The sequence below is a fragment of the Giraffa tippelskirchi genome, chromosome 2 (genome assembly GCF_054371585.1).
Source record: "Giraffa tippelskirchi isolate mGirTip1 chromosome 2, T2T-mGirTip1v1.2.pri, whole genome shotgun sequence".
Classification (NCBI taxonomy): domain Eukaryota; kingdom Metazoa; phylum Chordata; class Mammalia; order Artiodactyla; family Giraffidae; genus Giraffa; species Giraffa tippelskirchi.
Window position 1 is genome coordinate 165,973,025 of NC_137276.1, and position 21,555 is coordinate 165,994,579.

Here is a 21,555-nt window from a genome sequence, read left to right on the forward strand (position 1 = left end):
CAAAATGTAAATTATATGCAAATATGACTTGAGGTTACTGCTAATGTAGTCATTCTGATGTTCACTAGACATTTTTAGCTTTTTGCCTTCTAGACACATAACTCGATTGGTTTGCTGGCCCCTATTGGTTTTGTAGGGCCACATGACTAGTTCTGGCCACTGAAGTTGAGTCATTTCCAGGCTGGATCATTTAATTTTGGGTTAAGATCCTTTACAATTCTCTTTCTGTCTGGGATGGTAATCAGCAACTTTAGAAGATGATAATCAGTTAGGGTCCCTGATTTTCTGTGACAAATAGAGCCCCGTGCCAACCCATTATGAATATGTAGTGTTAGCAAGAAATAAATCTTTGCTTATTTAGCCACCAGTATTTTTAAAGTTGTTTGTTACCAGAGCACAACCTAGCTTGTCCTGACAGATATATCTGCTTTCATTCTCTTCCCTGGATGGGGAAGATACTGTCTTAAGGATGGATACTAGTAAGAGCTCAGGAATATTGAGAGAGTGGTAAGAAAGATGAAGTTAAGGAAGGGAGAGATATGTAAAGGGGCTATTCTAAGACAAACATAAACACATACACATTAAATGTAATTTGGGAAGACCTACTAGATTTTATTATTGTTGTTACTATTACTACCATGATTATTATTATATTTATTATTGTTTTTTTTAAACAACCTGAAGATTATGGTCATTACATGCTATGACTCATCCTTGGTGTTGGATAAAGAGAGGAAGGACAGATAATTCTAGCTTTTGGAATCTCTTAGATTAATGCAATAGCTATGCTTCCTACATAGTGTGAATTTTGTTGAGTATATTTTTTCTATCCCAGTTGGACTATACAATTCTTGCAGTTAAGGACTATATTTTATTTTCCTTGTGTGTACTTTGGAAACAGTCCTAAAGCTCAATAAAATCAAGCTGAAGGCCAGCTGCACTTGTTATCAGGGAATTGGCATCACATTCCATTGCTGACCATCTCTTGGACTGACTTGAACAGATGCATCAGTTCTCACATTTTCATTTCCTGGAGCTTCAGGAATATGTAATGAGAATCATGAGCATGGTGATATGACAGGGCAGTGAGGAAAAGTGCATCTGCAATCAACACTGTCTTTGGAATTGTAGTCCTTTTCACTGGCGACCAACTCAGTGAAGCAAATCAAATGAGAGACATTTTTCAAATTTGACTTTTCATAGCAACTGTTTCAATTTTTTAGACATGTGTGCTTTTGGGTTTATTCTCCTCTTTATTGCTCCTGGCCTTTGGTGCTTTTCCTTTTTCAATTGTCCCATTTGCCATTCTGAATAATCTACAGAGCCCCAAAAGTCAAATGATATATTTAAAAACTCATGGGTGTATAGTACAATAAAAACTGTTGAGGGAAGAGTCGGCATTTATCAGAATCCTTTGCATTGTCAGTGTCTAAACCACACAGTATTTACCCACACATAGCTGTGCACCTGGGCTTCTGCTTGCCTATTTGATTATGGCCTTGGAGTTTCTTTGCTAACTTTTCAATTGCTTTCCTTGTTTATCAGTTCCTGTCCTTGATCTCAGGTTTTAACTTTGCCTATCACACACAAACCTGTCTTCTACTCTTGCATTACCTGGAACTCAAGCAGCAGGCTCCTTGTTTTTGCCAAGAATGACATTATTCTTCAGAACTCCTTCCTACTCCCTAGTGGTGTAATGGAAGTATTCGCCATCAATACCACCAGTCGGGTTATATTAAAGATGGAAAATATTTCTCTCTGTTTTTCTGCATACTAAAAAAATATGCAATTGTACTTACAGTGCCTACTCTGTGTCTGGCACTAGCATAGGCAGTGGGGATACTGCAGTGAAAAAAGCAGACAAGAATTGCTGCCCTCATGTGACTTATTTTATAGCAATGACAAATTCAATTACTAGTAAGATCTGACATGGATCCTATAAAACTGTAGTGGTTCTTTATTCAGCTAATGATCTACATCTACATGTAAGGTATAATGTTTTTGCATTCTATAGTTTAAGTTAAAAATTAAATTTTTATCAAGATAGGCCAAAAGATAGTTGACCCATACCAGTTATGATCAGAAGCCCCCTCCTGAGCACACATGTTGGTCCCCACTCTCACCCTGGGACCCTTTAACCCCGATTGATGCCATAGCAACAACCCAGCAAAATCTAAAAAATCAATACAGCCAAATCTAAAAATTCCACATGATACTTGGGTATAAGGCCCATTAAAAGGTCATCATTGCCAGGCAACAGTATCCCTGGACAGCCTAACAAGTAGAACAACACTTTTTATTCCACTATCCCAGAAACTCTAAGGCATATACGTTGAGATCCTCCCTCTCCCATCACTGCTATTTCTTCCTGTGGCTACCACCATCCATGACCAGACCCACCCACAGTGGGCCTGGCGAGATGATCAAGCCACTAGCACCCTTGATGGTCATTGGCAAGGCTGGATACATCATCTACGCTGTGAAAACTCCCTCCCAGGCCAGAACAGGCTTGCAGAACTGGCAGAAATAGGGTTCATAGGACAGATCCGAGATCCAGCTGGACATCTGCCCTGAACCCCTGTGTTGAGATTCTGCTATTCACAAAACCCAACCTAAAGCAGACTGGAGTCAGAGCCTGAGTAGCTCCTTCGAACAGAGAGAGTAAGGGCTGCTGTACCAACAGGTGACCCAACACAAACAGAAGGAAGGTGTGTGAGTGGTATTCCTTGAGCTACTTGGGTCATCAGAACTACAATCTTATCCTTGTCTTCTGACAGCATTTTGGTTACTGGGCTTCAACACCTTTCTGTGCATATGTATTTGTGCACACATATATTGTTGAATTACAGTCTGCCTTTCTTCTCATGGTGTCTCTAACACTGATCTGATTAACTGAATCCTCTGCATGCCACCTCATCTCCTCCAACCTAACCTGTTTGCTTATATGCTCAATTCTTGTGTTGCAGTGGACATGAACTATTTGTTTTTAAGGAATAGTCATTTTTATAGCACAGTTTGGAGTCTAAAGCTCAGGAAAAACACATTCACATAGTATCTTTCATAAATATGGAAATTCTAATCATCCAAGTTTTATGATCCTCATATTTTCAATTTATCATGGTCCACATGTGGAATAACTATGACAAATGTTAGATCCTATGCCACCTCTTTGTTACCAAGCTTTTGGGTTTCTGATGCACATCTCAGTGTGTGCTCAGAGCTACAGAGTAGAGTTTCTTCCTTACCTTACTCTTCTCTTCCCCAGGCATTTCTTTCCTAATGATACCTGTTTTATGTTGAAGCTAAAATAACTCATTAATTAGCTTTCTTTGAGCATATAGTGAGTACAGAGAATTAAAATGAGAAGATGCTCACATGGGTTTATGATCTACATCTAGAATACACTTCAACTTGACTATTCTATGTGATTTATAAAATGATTCTAATATATGCCATGTATTTGAGTATAGGATTATTTCTACCTCATTTTCATAGCCTGTTCAGTGGCTCTTACAGTGTCTGGTGCAGAGTAAGTGCTTATTGAATAAACAAGTGGTCCCAATGGTGGTACAGGAAGAAAATGTTAGAATATCGAAGAGTTGAGAGGCAGATGAAGGCAGTTTTAGAAATGAAGCTTCTAAAACCTTTGGCTCTTGGATGGTCAAAACACATGGGAGCTGAAGAGAAACAGCTCCTTGTAACTCTTGGGTCCTTGTCTGTGAGATTCAGTGGGAGCCCTTACTTTCTCACTATGAGGAATCAGTGCACAACTGGAGAAAATAAAAAGAAAGGCACGTACTGGAAAACAGGATTTTCTTTTTCATGTCCATGATTCTCTTTGGTATATTTAAATACCTGGGAATGTGATTTATCATTCATTGGATTTAACAAAATCCACTCTCATTTCCCCACACGTTTTAGTGATACAGGAAACTTTCAACTGTCACAACTAATGGAATGGAAGCAAAAGTGCACATAATCAAATACCATTTCTATTTGCTTTTGGAAAGTATTATGTCTGCTTTTCCCCCAGCAGGTTTGTTCTTATGATGATTAGTTCTAGCTAGGGCTAATATTAAAATGAGTTTGCATTTTCTCTGTACAATACCTGGCAGTAGAAGAGAAATGTGTTTATGGCAGAGGAATCTCATGCAGGGCTTAGAATTTGTCACAGTTAATCACCCACATGGATAATCTATATGCAGCAAGTGGGATTTTGAACAGACTAAAAGGCAAAGAGCGACTACATGTCCTGGATTTTAATGGCCTGGGGTACATACCCAAGGGGAAAGCTATAGCTCATGTTATGAAGAGTGTGAGTAGAAAGAGAACACTGAACTAGGAGGAAGGCAACTGGTGTTCTCATCCTTGATGCCCAAGGGAGGCCATATAACCTCTTTGTGTTTCAGTTTCTTTATCTGGAAAATGTAATAATGACATCTGTAACTGTTGACCTAACAGGTTAACTGCCAAAAAAAACTAGTGAATAAAAGGGTTTGTAAAAGTACTAAACGCTAGGAAAATACAAAGTATTGATAGACAAACAGTGAAATACTGTCACCAGCTTTTCACAACCTGTGCTTTGCCCTAACTCCTCAATGCTTGGAGTCTTGGCTGTGACTTCTGAAACTTAACCGAGTTTTTAAAAAAGTCACATTTCTTAAGGATTCTGCTCTTCCAGGAATAGCTACTCCGATAATGTCCATGGATCCTAATGAATAGATACATCCTTTATCAGGATTTTAACAGAGATCTTTCAGCTATAATAATTAATCTCGTTGTTGTTGTTTAACTGGTGCTAAGTTGTCTCTGACTCTTTGTGACCCCATGGACTGTAGCCCGCCAGGCTCCACTATCCATGGGATATTCCAATAGAATACTGGAGTGGGCTGCCATTTCCTTCTCCAATAATATTTAACCTAGTGGCTCTCAAAGTGAGATCCCCTGGACCACCTGCAGCAGCAGCATCTGGGCATGCAAATTCTTGGACCCACCCCAGACCGAGTGAATCACAAGCTCTGGGAGTGGAGTCCAGCAATCTGTGTTTTAACAAGTGCTCCAGATGATTCTGGTGTACACTCGAGTTTGAGAACCACTGACTTAACCCAAGAAAAAGGGAAACGCAGGAATTGGGCTCTGAGACATGCTACTGAGAGACCTTTATTTCTCTGAAGGAGGTAGGATAAGGCTTATGGGACTTTCAAATCATACTGCACAGCTGTGTGTGTGTGTGTGTGTAAGTAAAATGATGTCCGAGAACATAATTTTCTCTGGGAGGTCTTTTCCCCAACCATCCTACCTAAAAATGTATCACCACCTTCCTTAGCACTCCCCACTTGCCTTTCTTGATCTACTTTTCCTTGTAGCATTTATTACCTCTTAATATGCTGTTATTTATTTACTTCAGTTATTGTCTATCTCCCCCCAGCTGGAATGTTCACTCCACAAGGGCAATCTGTTTTGTTCACTGCTGTGTCCCCAGTTCTGAGAACTGTGCATGGTTCCTAGTCAGTACTCAATACATATTTGTTGAATTAACAAGTGAATAAACAACTGCTGACATTGAGAGATAAGAAAATACTGGGTCAGATCAAAACACTGAAACACCTGCAAGAACCCTTCTTACAGCACAGGAGCCTTGCCTCTCTGTTTCTGCTTTGGGCTCTGAAATAAGTCTGCAAACAAGGCTTGGGTAACTGCCATCCTCAGGGGTTCAATTCACTATGCTGTTTGATTATCATTACAAAATGTGCTATCTGGTTTTTCCTAGGCTGGGGATAGTGTACTGATTGATCAATGCATTCACAGGGCTGGCTATGGGTGTGCAAGAGACCAGAGTGTGACACAATAGGGAAAAGGTAGTCTAGGAACAGAAATCTACTGAATTCTCATCCTTATGCTGCCCCTAACTTGCTATATCGTCCTAACCAAACTGCTTAGCATTTCTGGGCCTTGTTTCATCTGTGGATCTCAGTGATCTCCAAGGTCCCTTTCAATTATATTAATAATTACATATCCATTCATATATTACTTGATTAATGCCTCTCTCCTCAACTGGCAAGCTCTGTGAGAACAGGGGCTGTCTGTATTTGCCCACCTAGGTCATAATGCCCAGCACATGGGGGCACTCAAATATTTGCTGAGTGAGCAAATTCCTGTGACAACCAAATGGGAATCTCAGCCTCATCAGCTTGCAAGTTCAAGGTATGTGGATGTAGGTTGCAAAACCCTGGCCTGGAAGAGATCTCCAATCATCAGGAAGAGCAGGATGCTGGCTCTGCCTCCTTCCACCAACCCCCAGGGCACACAGAGGTTGCAAAATTCATTAAACGCATTCATGGCAAGGTATATAGGAGAGAGCCCAGACTTGGCACTGGCCATCAGCCCTGTGATCTGAAGAAGCAAGGGTTCGAGGATCAGAAACCTGAATCACAGATCTGTTATTCTCTAGCTTTATGACTTTGTACAAATTATTTACTTCTCTCAGCCTCAGCCTTTTTATCTGGAAAACGAAGACAAGTACTGCCTGCATCTCAGGATGGCTCTGAAGATCAGAGGAGTTGATATATATCAAGTGTTTTCCCAATAATCTGGTGTGAGGAGGGTGCTCAGTGTATGGAAGCCTCCTTGTCTGGTCCTGCCTTTTCTGCCCCTTATAAGGTTTCTAACAAAGCATCCTGTTCCAAAAAACTGACCCAAGTTGGTTATGGCTAATGGGAGTGCCCTGGCCAGCCTGGCTTAAGGGGAGATAGAGACCAAAGTCAAAAGTGCTTCTCAAAATATTTACCTTTGGAAATACGTACTTTATCTATTTGCTTCTAGTTTGCTTAATGACATTTTGAGATTTGAACTTGCTCTAACTTGATATCAAAAAGTGCAATTTTGTAAATAAATCTTAATAACTGATAATCACTTGAATGTGCTCTTATCAGCGAATAGGATGAGTTAGAACTTAACTTCTCTATTTGGCTGCCTTTGTCTCTCCTTCTGCTTTGCTCTTTGAGGGAATTATCCTCCTGGTCCTGCCTTGGCCCCTCCACCTTCCCCCACCACACTCATCCACTTCATATGACCATCTTTATCCTGGAAAACAAATTCTGCTGCTAGGCAACCAGAAAACAAAATCCACAGTGGTTGACATGATTTGCGTTAGTGATGGCAATTGCAGTGGTGCCACCACCAGGCCAGATGTACACCCATTGCATCTGTCCTCAACAGATCTTTCCAGAAAGTGGGATGGGGTGCATTCTTGGTAGAAAATTAGGGCCTCAGTACTCAACAGAAAGTATTTATAAATCACTGTATATCAACAGCCTGCTTTAGAATAATTTTATTAGAACACATTCAAGAAAGTGACATATGGAAAAAGACAGCAGCAATTCTTAGTCATGCAAATGCCCGTGTTAAGGTTCTCCATTGGATTTAAATTCAAGTACAAAGACAGTCCTTTCCTGAGCCAGGTGCAATTCCAGAGCATGACACTTTGAGTTGAGAGCATGTTTCCTCTGCAAAGTTCAGAACCCTGAACAAGTCCCACCCTCACAATAAGATTGTGAGATACATGGAAGTGTAAACTTTCAGGATTTTAAGGAACCCTTTACCCAAGCCCTCCCCCATAACCCAGCTGGGGGAAGTAAGCCCAACTTTGGGACCTCTTATAAATAGATTTAGTCTATTGAAAATAAAGCAGTGGGCCTTAAAAAAAATTAGAAAATGAATATATACATACATATATATATAATGGAATGGAATCACCTTTGCCTTTGCCTTGGTGTGGGAGTTCCATGAAATTCTGTGTTAGGGGTGGGGGCTCTCAAGTGTTTTGGGAGTTGGAGGACTTTTTTTATTTTTTAACTTTTTATTATGAAAAACTGCAAACATATACAAAAGGGAAAGAATAATATAATGAACACCCACGTGCCCATCATCTAGTCTCAACAATTATCAACATGTGGCCAGTTTGTTTCATTTATTTCTTCTCCCACCTCCCACCCACCCCCGCCAACAGGATAATTTGGAAGCCAAGGAAGGCTGGTAGGGTGATCTTCGAACCAGACACCTCAGCAGTGAGTAAGGTTAGGGAGGAGCTAGAAAACAGTGGCAAAACCTGGGTAGGTTGAAGCAGATGGAACATTTGTTGGGCGTAGTAGTTCCTGCCAGTGTTTGGGATCAGCTGGAGTTGACCCTCACCTACCATAAACCATAACCATAAGAGGTCCCTTTTTCCTTCTCCTTCCCGTTCATGATATAGGGGAGGCAGGCTAGATTAAAATGATGGTTTTTTTCCAGATTGGGGCCACTGACAAAAGAAACATTCAACCTGGAGAAAAACTCCAGGGACAAGTATGTCCCTCTAATGAACCCCCTACCAGGGTCGGGGGCTTGATGTTCAGACTGGGAGCTGGGGCAGTGTGTTGGGCCATGGGGCCTCTCACAGGTCCCTACTGTCCCACCCATTTTAGACTTTGGAGAGAAGCTCGGCAACCTTGAATTGCACCCAGTAGAGAAAGAAGCAAGGGGCCCCAAGGAGTGAGCCCATGGCCCGAGGGGCAGATTTTGCATGGAACATGTTGCCCTCTGAGCAAAGGCTGCGCCCCACACCAGCCCTGCCAGAGCAGTCTCAAGAGAGGTGGGTGATGGGAGTCCAGGTGGGAGGTCCCAACGGCGGCACGGCTAACCCGGTGAGCTGCGCGCTAAACGTAAGTGGAGAAAGGATCTCCAGGTCCCAGGTACCACCGAGGAGCAAGGTTGCCATCCTGTTAAGAAAAGGGCCGGGGCTCTGTGATTTGCATATAACTTTGCAAAATTTTTCATGAGATCCTGTAGCCCTTTATAGAAAACAGAGTGAAACCATCAGTGTGACCTAGTGTATTTCTAGCAATCCAATGCACATAGTGCAACCTAGCAAATACACAGTCATTATTTTAGAGGAAATGGAGGAAGCAGTGCTGTGTAGGACAGTGCTTGGTCTGAAGGTTCAGAAGTCAACCAGGTCTAGCATCCAGAGGAGGATCACTGACCGGCCGCTTTTAACTGTGAAATACTGTCAAGAGCTCAAACCTGCACACTGTTCTTTGCATTAGTTCCCTGCAGAGCAATCTTCCTGTGACTTTCCAACTTCCCAGACAGACAAGGAGAAGTGGAGCCAGGGATAAGATAAATAGAGATACATTAAATAAGAGGTCCAGTGGCAGTGATCATTAGTGTTTATTTCATACCCTTCCTGTTTTTTTGTTTTCTTGTTTCAATTCTCTTAGGGTCCCTGTGCCCTACCAAGTCTTATCATGACATTCAGCTAGAGAAAGAAACTGAGAGAAGTTTACCCATTTATGCAGCAGATCTTCAGTAGTAACTGACTTAACACTCTTGATTTCAAGTGTTCCCAGGGTCTATAAAGTGGTAATCTGCAACTTTTCTAAGGCACAAGGCTGGTCCATGCATGCCACAAGGCCGGCTAAGGGAATGGATTACTGAGTGAGGGAGTGATGGAGCCATGCCAGAGACCCCATATTCCAGTGTGGTTCTACCATCTCTATTGGGCCACTGGAGGCAATGGAATCATCCTTTCTTTAGGAACGATGGTCCCTCAAAGAGAACCAACTTCTAGTGCTATTGGAAGAGTGAAATATTTCAAAAAGCAATGGCTCTTATCCAAGAGAAAAGTTTAAGATGAATGAAAGAGTCTGACCTCCCATTTGACTGTGGTTCAGCTCACGGTGTCAAAGGCTACCTTATGGAAATGAGAAAACCAGTATGAGACTCTTTTAGAAAGAACTCCAGCCGGCAAAAACTGTTCATTAAGGGACAGAAAAAGCCTCAGTATAGAGTTCAAATGGCAGTTACTCTGAACTGTGGAGAAGGTCGAGGGTGCTAAGGATTCAGAAGGGAGATGAGATAAAAAGAAAGTCAGGGACAGGATGCATGCATTTATGAAAGGGCAAAGTACTGCTGCCCACTGAGCTCACCTTTTCCAGGGAAAAAGGGTCTCAAAAAATTTAAATCATATTTTCCTTTGCATGATGTTACATTACCGGGCTGAGGGTAGGGAGGTAGCATCAACTGTCCTGGTTAGCTTGTTCCCCCACATCATAATTCACTGTCGTACCAGTTTATAGATGTGCTATTACATCTGCATAACTTACTTTAGTGGCAGAATTTAATAGTTTTACAAGGGCTGAATTTGACATTTGGCTCTTTATACAATGGTTGAAATTCTAAGGGAGAACAGTTTTAAAAAATATTTTTAGTGTCATCATTATTAGTAGCTAATTTGTGTCATTTTTATTATCACTAATATTTGTTGCATGTTTACCATGTGCTAGGCAAAGTGCTGAGTATCTGGCATGCATCATTTCATGAAATTTGGAATGGGTAATACCATTACTCCCATTTTGCAGATTGAGGCATTAAGGTCCTGCCCAGGATCATACAACTGGCAAGAGGAGGGGCTGAGATCTGAACTGAGGTTGGTTTGACTTCGAAGTGGTCCTAACCGCTGGGCTAGGTTGCCTTTTGTAAAGGAGAATCCATCTGCTAAATGATATTTGTATGTGTGTATGTTTGTGGATTCCAAAGGTCTTAGAAAGCATCCCTCACATTATTTTGAGGATCCATGTTATCCTTGAAGACGTAACTAGAAGTGGTTTGGGTCACTTCAGTATGTCTATTTATTAGATTTTGCACAAAAACTTTTATCTCCTTTTAAACCTCAAGATGTGATGGTCTCTGTGTACTTGCAAATCTGTCTGATGGTGGTTTGTTATGTGAGACATATAAGAAATTCAGGCATGTAGGCAAACTGAACACTTGTTCTCCAAAACTGAGAAAATACATGAACATTTACAAAGGAAGTCATTATTTTATATGGCCCAGTTGGTGCCTTAAAAGAGTAGTTAACATCCATACATCAACATTAAAAAGCGACGGACATTTATGATCTCATTGAGATGATTTTCTGAAAATCTAACCTAGGGCAGAGACTGCTGCTGCTGCTGCTAAGTCGCTTCAGTCGTGTCCGACTCTGTGCGACCCCATAGACGGCAGCCCACCAGGCTCCGCCGTCCCTGGGATTCTCCAGGCAAGAATACTGGAGTGGGTTGCCATTTCCTTCTCCAGTACATGAAAGGGAAAAGTGAAAGTGCAGTCGCTTAGTCGTGTCCGACTCTTAGCGACCCCATGGACTGTAGCCTACCAGGCTTCTCCGTCCATGGGATTTTCCAGGCCAGTACTCTTGCCTGGAAAATCCCATGGACAGAGAAGCCTACGGAAAAATTTAAGTGGAAATGTGGTTTAAAAAAATGCCATTAAATTTCTTTGAAATGTTAACGATCTCTATTATTTAGGCAATAACTCTCAGCTTGGAATTCACAGATATCTCATATCCAATCGCCCTCTACCTTTGGCATTCTGATTCAGCAGGCCAGTGAGGAGCCTGGGATTCAGCAGGCCAGTGAGGAGCCTGGGATGAGTTTTTTGAAATGTTTCCTTGGTAATTCTAGGGGTCACTTGGTTTAAAATCATTAAGGCACAGGACTTTTCTATGTACCAGACAATACATGGTTGGAAAACCTGAGTTGTGCAGCATTTCAACTACATTTTCACGTCTGCCAGGATACACTGTCCAGAAGCACTTCGGCATTTTCCATGAGGAGTGAGAATCAGCGAGACCCATTTTGATAGGATAGCAGCTTTTATTAACCAGACCTCCCAGAATTCTTTTTTCGGGGGGAGGGGGTATATTCAGATTCCTCCCATCTCCCCCATTCAGTTATGTTCATATGCTAAGTTGCTTCAGTTGTGTCTGACTCTGTGACGCTACGGACTATAGCCTGCCAGGCTCCTCTGTCCATGGGATTTAACAGGCAGGAATACTGGAGTGGGTTGCCATTTCCTCCTCCAGGGGATCTTCCCAACCCAGAGATTGAACCCACGTCTCTTATATCTCCTGTATTGGCAGGCAGGTTCTTTACCACTAGCGCTACCTGGGAAGCCCAGGTATAGACTCCTTCATAGAAACACTTTACTTATTTATTAATATACTGCAGGTATCATTCTAATATTAGACACTCATAATATGAGTTTTCTGAGTTATAAAGAGAGGTTCTACAGTCTCTGGGTACACAAGAGGAGACATCATCAGACATCTAGTGGTATAAAAATAGCCACAAATGGGGAACCTATTTGTTATATTATAGATTTATATCCTGTCCTGTTCTACAAAAAATTTGAGGCAGCTGTTTTACAATATGTTTTTAAATGCATCTTCAGTTGATTATATGTTCTAGATGTTTCTGTCTGATGGATTTGGAAGCCACTGAGGCAGGTATGTGCCTGAGTCACTACTTCTGTGGCAAAGACATAATAAACTGTCTCTTCTAAATTCCTGATTTACGTCATGTTCTGCTAGGCACAGCAGAGAGTGAGCAGTTGACATGTATAATACATGGAACATGGTATGTTCCTGGTTTTTTATTCTTTTTCCCCTTGCCCTTGGTATTTTCAATCAGGTGCATTTCATTCAGTTGATCAGGAGGGAGAAACGACAGGACTTAACAGCATCTGGGCCAAAATGTTACTTTGTGTGTTTCTGCCTGAATCATCCAACTGTTTTGGTTCATGGACTTGGCCAGCAGAAGGCAGTGTACACAGCGGACATGAGAAAGACCTGGGTTCAAATCTCAGCTCTGTCACTTTCTGGATGTGTGGCCTTGGGCAGGTTATTTAACTTCTACATTTTCCTCATCTGCAAAATGAGGATAATGATACTTACCTTGAAGAATTGTGAGGATTGAGCAAGAAATTACATAAAAAAATGCCAGGCTCATAGTAGGCATTCAGGAAGAAAGACAATTGTTACTGTTGGTTGTCTATGTTCTGGACGCTTCCTTATAGTAGCCTTCATGCTTTCCTCGGCCTGTTCAGTTACAGCAGGGGCTTCGAAGGGAAAGGACTGTATGACACTCATTAGATGGGCAGATTTGTCCTTGGAGGGCACTTCACTGCTCTGTGTTCTTCTGTTACACACATGGAACTGCAAAGCCCGTATTCAGTGGTTTAAAAGAGCCTTTCTCCATCTCAAACTTCAAACTAGAGCCCAGACTGGAAATATTCCTTCACCAGAATGGGAAACTGAGATACGGAATAGTACAAATGTTGAATTGTGCAGACAGAAAAGACATCATGAATTATGTTTTCAGTTTAGCTCCTTTTCAAAACTGATTTTTGTGGCTTTGTTAGTTTTTCCACACTTCCTACTCTACTTTTGGCTTCCAGCCGTGTGTGTGCTGCTCATACTGACTCCAGGGCTTCTCATCTGGAATTCGATGAGGAGTTTACTGGCAAGGAGTGGTTGGCCAAGTAGCTTGGTGAAGAACAAAGAGGCCTCGGGGTGGTGCAGAGACAGGCTCTGCTGTGTCCCCTCTTGAGTGACAGACTGGGAGTCCCCACTTCCAGAACACTATCCCAAAGGAAAGAAATCAGCCTCAGCAAGGAAGAGTCACTCCCTCTGTTTTTCATCTTTCCATTTTTCCTCCTGCTTTTGGAGAGAACTGTGAGACTAGGCCAGGTGGGAGAAGCATTCTTGACGATGTTTGTTTCATGTAACTTTTTTGTCCCAAGTTCAGAAAAGTTAGAAACTTCCTCTACCGAAAATTATCAGAAACTTTGCTCTGTCCTTTGAGAGCAGACGAGGAGGGAGGAGGAGGGAGGGGAGGGAGTGGGGGAGCTGTGTTTTGACCTGATGATGAACCTACTGTTAGGAACCTTGCTGCCCATGCAGGGGTGACCCAGCCTCCCTACCCGGGGACCCAGTGTCCCCACACTGATCACTCGGGGAACCCCTCCATCTGGAATCATAGTTGGTTAAAACACAACTTGAACATGCCTGCCTTTTCTCCATCCCACTGCATATCTCTTCGTAAAATCTCTTCATGAACTTGAACGTATATTTCAAGCTTTTCCTCTCACCTTTTCTATATTTTACTAAACAGCTGAGTTTGGGGAAAAACCCTGATGAACTAACCCACTATTCACCTCCCCTATTTCCCCACCTGAATTTTCCTCCTCTTCCCTTTTGCTATCCAAGGCTCCTGACCTTCAAAAACCAAACAAAGTTGCCAGTTCCTCAACTAACAACCTTCAGTAACCTTGGCCTATCTTGCAAGTCAGCCCAAATTCACTGTCTGGTCACTTTCTCTCATCTTGGGATGTTGAGGGGAAGTTCATCCCTCTGTTACCTACTAGGCACCTGCTCATCCCTTTGTTTTTGGTTCACACAGAGGTTTGATCCAGAAACCATCTAACAACTGTGGCCCTTTCTGTCCTTAAAAATAACATCTACTCTTTCTTTGATTAATAAAAGTAATCTGACTTATCGTGGAGAATTTGGAAAAAGCCACCATCCAGAAATAACCACTACTTACATTTTGGTGTATTTCCTTCATATATACATACATGCATACATATATGTATATATAAATATATGTATATATGCATACAGAAGCACAAATATACACACATATATACACATCCACATTCCTTTTAATGTTTAACAGAAGAGTTAGTCTTTCATATTTAGAGGGAAAAGGAAGATCCCAGGCTGGTGGAAAAGAAAAATAACCCCAGGTTGCAGCTCAGGTAGGCTCTTCACCTGTGTCAGCTGTGGCCATGAGCTTTTGGAGCACATGGCTTATTGGTTTGTAATGTCATGGACTTGATGGCCGGGGGAAAACATTCAAGCTATCCCTGCCTCCCAAACGACGTGGGTGAATCCTTCTTAGAGAGCAACATGGGAAACACAGTCAGAGACACACCAAAAATTCATAGATACACACAAACAGAAATTATACACGTAAAAACATATTCAAACAAGTCTTTTCTGAGCCCTCTCTGTGAATGCCCAGTCTATCTCAATGCATTGCTGATAATACAGTGTATCACATGTAAGCCTTGTTTTTAATGGGTCTCAGGGTTCAGCTGCTGAGATGAAAACTAACCCATGGAAAACAATAGCAAGCTAGAAGAAGATGCTTTCTCATAAAGTGCTGATGGAAGGGACTCCAGAGGGTCATTCTAATATTATAATAATGATGAAGATGCATTCCAGCAACATTCTTCCTGAGATCAGAAACATCTCTTAGGACAGAGAGATAAGTTTAGAGACACAGTGATGCAGTATGTGTTAGACATATACTAACAAAGGTGATTATGATTTTAAGGATCATTATATTTTAGTGAAGATATAATCACACATATCTATCAGAAAATGTGAGAAGAGTAATCTGCAGACAGCAAAGGAAGGGGCAGGACCAGGGGGAAGTGGCCAGTTTATCAGGATGCTCTAGGTCCTAGAGAATGTTGCTGTGGTTTGGGAGACATGCTTCTTCTCTTGAAGCTCTCAGGGATAAACTTGACATGTTATATAAAAGTCTGAAGGCAGGCTGAGAAAAATGCAGCCACTGTGATGATCCAGTGGACTGTTATTTTAGGAGGAGGACAGAGAATAAAGGAGAGCTGAGATGGCTTAGAGACCAAGCTGTGGATGGGGATCTAGACCAGGCGCAGACCTAGGAGGTGGCATATGAGTTTAGTTTCAGTTCTGTTGAGTAGACTACAGTGAGTCATTCAAGAGCAGTTATGTCATAGACAATTGAAAATATGGTGCTGGATCCTAGGGTGAAAAGTAAGGGCTAGAAACAGACATCTTTCAATTCATTGTTAAAGTGCAACTGTATGCAAAGTATAATATATATGCTTTGGATGTTAAAGAATAACATTTGACTGTGGGGGACCAATATTGATGGCTCAGAGGTGGTAGCAGGGGATTAATGTGGAGAAATAGTGAGAATTTCCATGAAGGAGGCATGAGTCAGGCTAGAAGTGAGTGGTGGGTAGGATGTGATTAGGTAAAGTCAGTGGGCATTAGGGAAATGGAAGCAGCAGGAGCAGATCATGACACGAGTGGAGGCAGCTGACTGCCACTCTTTACTATGCACCAGATGCTGTAGTAGACAGTAAAGATAGAAGCATCATTAAAACCAAGCCATGATCATCAAGGAACTCACAATGTAACATGGGAGAGAGACATACAGGTAACCAATTATTTGGTTAACTGCAATTCGGTTGCAACCTACAAATTGCCAATATTTGATCAACCATTTTGGATCCAATCCACAAAAATGGCAGTTTCACATGATTCAATCTAATCTAAGTGTATTTTAGTGTATATAACAGATAAGCATCTCTAAAGGATCATATATAGGAGAGAAAATTATATAAATGTCTTTGGAGATGGGACTGTACTTTATTCTAAGTATACATGCTACTGAAGGCTTTTAATAGACAAGTGAGATGTTGAAAAAAATGTTTTAGGAAGATGAATTTGGTATCAGTAGAAAAGATATAATGCAGGCAACATCTCAGAAAGCAGTGGGTTGGGGGGGGGGTTTAGTAGGCTACTTAAAGAATTTAAATAAAGGGTAAGCAGGGCCTGACCAGGGTGATGTGATAAGATATTTTGAGGGAATCATCCTTAGGACTTGGCTGTGGACCGGCTGGCTATCAGGGGATATTGCCCAAAATGGATCGACAGATATAAACCCGGGTGTCTGGAAAATCCTGCTTCTGCCTCAAACAGGGAAGTCAAACCAGGTAGCTGGTTTGAGAGAAAAAAAAAAATTTTCTGATGCCGAGACTGAAGGAAGTTGACATCAAGCTATAAAGACTAACAGTGACAGTGTTCACTATGTCACCATTTGGTCTTGTGTTTGCTTGTTAGTTTCCTGGTTCCACAGGAGAACTGAGAGTTCATAAGGTTGGGGACTGGCCTGTTTGGTGTCACTGCTGCATCTCCCGTCTGCAATACTGCCTTGCGCATAGTAGGTGTGCAAAAATGTGATGAGTGAATAAACAGTGAATATGAAACTGTCATTAGGAGTAAGTCACTTCAGAGATATCATCTTGGAATTTGTGTCATGAACATCAGAATGGAAGCAACAAAAACTATTATTGAAGGTGGGGGGAGTATCTAGAGAAGGAAAAATCAAGAGAAGTTCCAGTTCAGTGAGCATGAAGCAACAAAGAGGTGTGAAATGGCAGAAGGAAAGGAGGAACCTGACAGTATGAGGGAGAGAAGAGATGTTAAATGTACTGGATGGAAGTGGGTACAAAACATGAGACTCAGAGCCTGTGGATAGGTTAACCTTAGACTCACTCTGAGTCGAGAGAAAGAATGAGAGCATATCGAGTTACACATAAAGGTGAAGATATGAGTAATTCTGTAACCATCATGCTAAAAACAACTCAGTATTTCTTAGGTGCTACCAACAAAGTCCAAATTCCTTTGAATGGTGTCCAGTGTCTGCCATAATCTGACCCAACCAATCATTTCAGCCTTGTTTCCCACATCTCACCTCACAAAGTCCACACTTCATCAGGCATATTTACTGTGCATGTCCCAAACTTATCCTATATTTTCCTTTCTCCCTTTCCCTGTTCTAGATGCGTGATACATTTAGAATGACTTTCCTCCCCCCTCCCAATACCAGTCCTGCCGAGATAAACTCTACCCACTTGGTAAAGTTTAATGTCAACCTTTTCTAATCTTCCCAAACTAGGTAAGTTTGATTTTTTTTTCATTTAAAAATATTTCGCTATTTTATTTTTAAGAAGTTTAATTATTTCTGGCTGTGCAGCACATGGGATCTTAGTTTCCCCATCCAGGATTCGAAATCGTGCCTCCTGCATTGGAAGTGTAGCATTTTAACTACTCGACCACCCAGGAAGTCCTCTGATTTTCTTCATAATATCTGTTCTCTATTTCTGGATCTCTTTCTTACCCATAATGCCCAACACATTACCTTGTGTTTATTGGGTCTTCACTCACTGATTAATAAATAGTGACGGAGTCCCTTCTGTGAATCAGTATTTTGTTGGATTTGGTGATGCAGTGGGGGTTTAAAACAGATATGTCTCTGCCCTCATGGACTTAACACCTGGTTGAGGAAGCAACTGAGTAACCAAACAAATGCTGAGATAGTCAATAATGCCGATAGGTTCTAACAAATAACAATACAGAATACTGTGAGAGATGAGACTTGGGGAGAGGAGTTAGTCAGCGGGTCAGGATGGGCTAAGAAGAGAGAGCAAATGGGGTAGACTGTGGCATGAGAGGACTGAGAATTTTCTAGGCAGAAGAAATAAAAGCCTGAGGACGCAAGAAACCTGACACATTCCTGGAAGGCCAGGAAGATTACGAGGCAGGAAACAAGAGGAAAAGTGGCTGCAGTGAGGAGAAGCGGGCCAAGGTCCAGGTCATGCAGCCCTCATAGGGCATACTGAGGATTTTGTTATTCATCCTAAGAGCAAATGGTCGCTTTCAAAGGGTTTGAAGCCGTAGATGTGAAGAGCTTACACTTTAAAAAGATCACATTGGCCTCAGAATGGAGAAGAGATTAGAGGAAGGTCAGAGTGAATGCCTGGGCACCAATTAGGAGGCTTCTTTCATAGGCCATGTGTGATAGTACAGTAGTGTGGACTAGAGTGGATTATACAGACCCTCAATAAATGCCAAAAGAGGGCAGAAGCAGTCTTTTTGGAGTCAATAACTAGGATTGAGAAAAGTTGAGTTTCACCTTTACAAATCTCTCCACTAATGTAAATCACAGTCAACAGCACTTCAGCTCTCTAGACTCCTTGGGAAATGTGCCTTCAGGATAATCAAGTGTTCTGGATGACAAAAGGTAAACAGAAACACCAACTTTTTCTCCCCATTTAAATATTTTTATGAATAGCTTTACATCTCTGACTTCTTAAAAAGAAAAATAAACTGAACATAATTTTCCCTTCTGTTGACAATTCCAACATGAGTAATAGTTATGGCATAGGACAAAATATGAAGAATGTCCTAAGACATGCCAGGTTATATATCTTCAGTAAATAGGACCCAACTACTGGAGTTTTGCTTCCTCTGTCAGCTTTTGCTTTCATAGCTTTTCTGCTTCCTCTTTTGCAATCAGTAGCTCAGCTTTTATGGCTACTAGTGTCTACATAGAAGTAACTTTCTCCTTTTCTAGTTTTCTTATGGGCTAAGTAATTAGATGAAAATGATGGTAAGAATTACATACAAAATTAGGATTTGAGAGGCTCTCCTGTGAGCATAGATGCTTAGTAGTTTTGCTATGTAAAGATTTCCTACCTGGGTCTTAGATCTATTTGTCAAACAACTGAGTTCCAAATCCAATGGACTTATCATCTTTTTTCCTAATACATTTCATTGCTTTAACTGTATTGCTTGTTACATAATATATAAAGTGCAACAGATATATTTTAAAATGTCAAAGTCTTTGTACTTATTCTTTTAGTAAAACAGAGGTAAACTTAGGGATTGACAAAAGCCCACATTATGTATAAATTTTCCACATAGGCATTCATCACTATTCTGTGGAGAATAAAATAATGAACTCTATTTTAAAGGACTAAATGTAAGAAATGTCTCATTATATCCCATCATATGAGGCTTAACTTACAAACGTGTTGCCTTCAAAATGTCAAATTAGATTTAGATGCTTTTCAAGACACAATAGAGTGAAAAGACTATCCACAGAGTGAAAGCAGATATTTACATGTATAACCAACAAGGGATTAATATCTAGAATATATAAAGAAGTCCCAAAGATGCATAAGAAAAAAACAAACAGGCAACTCACTAAAAAACTAGGCAAAGGCTTGAACAGGGGCATCACAAAGGAGAAAATCTAAAGGCCCACTAAGATATGGAAAGATCTTCAACTTCATTAATAATTAGGGAACTGCAGATTAAAACCATAAGCAAATATTACTACATACCCATCAGATCTGGCTCTACCAAGTATACATGATGATGTGGAGCAACAGAAAATCTCACATATACTTATAGGTAGGAGTGGAAAGTTGGTATCAACAGTTTGAAAAATAGATTACATCATCTCTTAATAGTAAAGTGAAAGATACACATACACACTATTACCTAGCAATTTCTTTCTCATTTTTCACCTAGCAATTTCATTCCTAGCTTTATACCCTAGAGAAACTCAAGTACATGTATTCTACAAGGATACAAATACAAGAGTATTCACAGCAGCATTGTTCATAATAGTCCCAAACATCCCATGTGCAAAACAGATAAATAAGTTGTGATGTCTTCATACTATGGAATACTATACAACAATGAAAATGAATGAACAACTACACATGTCATCAGCATGGATGAATTCCATAAAAATAAGCGTTGAGCAAGAGAGGACACACACACACACAGAGAATGATTCTAGCCATATAAAACTTTAAAACAGTCACATTGAAATAATATTCTTTAGGTATACATACTTAGAAGGTACACTAATAAAGAAAATAAGGACATTATTATTATGAATGTCAGAAGAATGGTTACCTCTAGGGAAGAGGACAGGGTTGTGACCAGAGAGGGGGACACGTGGAGCTTATGGAAATCTGGCCATGTCCTGCTCTTATGAACTGCATGGTTATTACATGTATGTTTACTTTATAATTACCTATTCAAATGTTTAGTAATTTTTATGCATTTTTAGTATACCTATTTTACATTAATAAATTGAAGAAAAAGTTTAATGTAAACCAGATGTATCTGATTAGGAATACATTTTATCCATAGAAATAAGAGCATAAGTAACTGCTAATCAGATAAGTCTGTAAGTCTCATTCAGTAATAGCGTAAGTTCAATACTGCACATTTCAATAAAAATAACAGAAAATAAGACAGTTGCAATATTATCAGTTAAACAAAATATATATGAGAGAAATATTGAATAAGGATTATTTTAAAGTATCTAATATCAGATTGGAAAAGATAAAAAATATTGAAGATACATTAGGTTGCAAGACTAGAGAAACTGACATACATACTCAGCTGGAGAGAGTGTAGATTGGTCCAACTTCTATAGGGGGTGATCTAACAACATCTATCAAAAATTTTAAACATATGTTCTATTTCTAAGAAGTTACGCTATTAATAAACTCATAACTCACAAGCGTGAGAAACTACGTTTGTATAAGGATTACAGCCCTGTTTGTAGTGGTAAAAGATTAGAACATCCCAGGCACCCATCAATAGAAGACTAGTTAAATAAATTATGGTCCTCTTAAGTAATGGAATCGGAGAAGGCAATGGCACCCCACTCCAGTACTCTTGCCTGGAAAATCCCATGGACAGAGGAGTCTGGTAGGCTACAGTCCATGGGGTCGCTAAGAGTCAGACACGACTGAGTGACTTCACTTTCACTTTTCCCTTTCATGCACTGGAGAAGGAAATGGCACCCCACTCCAGTATTCTTGCCTGGAGAATCCTAGGGACGGCGGAGCCTGATGGGCTGCCGTCTATGGGGTCGCACAGAGTCGGACACGACTGAAGCGACTTAGCAGCAGCAGCAGCAGTAAGTAATGGAATACTGTGTAGCCATCAAAAAGAATGATGCAGCTCTACACATCCTGCTATGAAATTACTCAGATTTGTTACAAGGAAAAAAGTATAAAACTGTACTTATC

At 40.8% G+C, this 21,555-nt stretch overlaps 1 protein-coding gene across 7 annotated transcripts in view; it reads right to left on the reverse strand.

Annotated features, from left to right (window-relative positions):
• Positions 1 to 21,555, reverse strand: part of KALRN (kalirin RhoGEF kinase) — a 683,494-nt gene that overhangs the window by 172,678 nt on the left and 489,261 nt on the right. For 4 of the 7 annotated variants that reach the window (XM_081571708.1, XM_081571706.1, XM_081571709.1 and 1 more), the window contains exon 34: positions 7,316 to 8,756. The exons of the other annotated variants lie outside the window; for them this stretch is intronic. In XM_081571708.1, coding sequence (XP_081427834.1) covers positions 8,694 to 8,756 — 63 coding nt within the window. In that variant the 3' untranslated portion in view covers positions 7,316 to 8,693. Of the gene's footprint in view, positions 1 to 7,315; positions 8,757 to 21,555 lie in introns of those variants that run through there. 7 annotated transcript variants of the gene reach the window in all.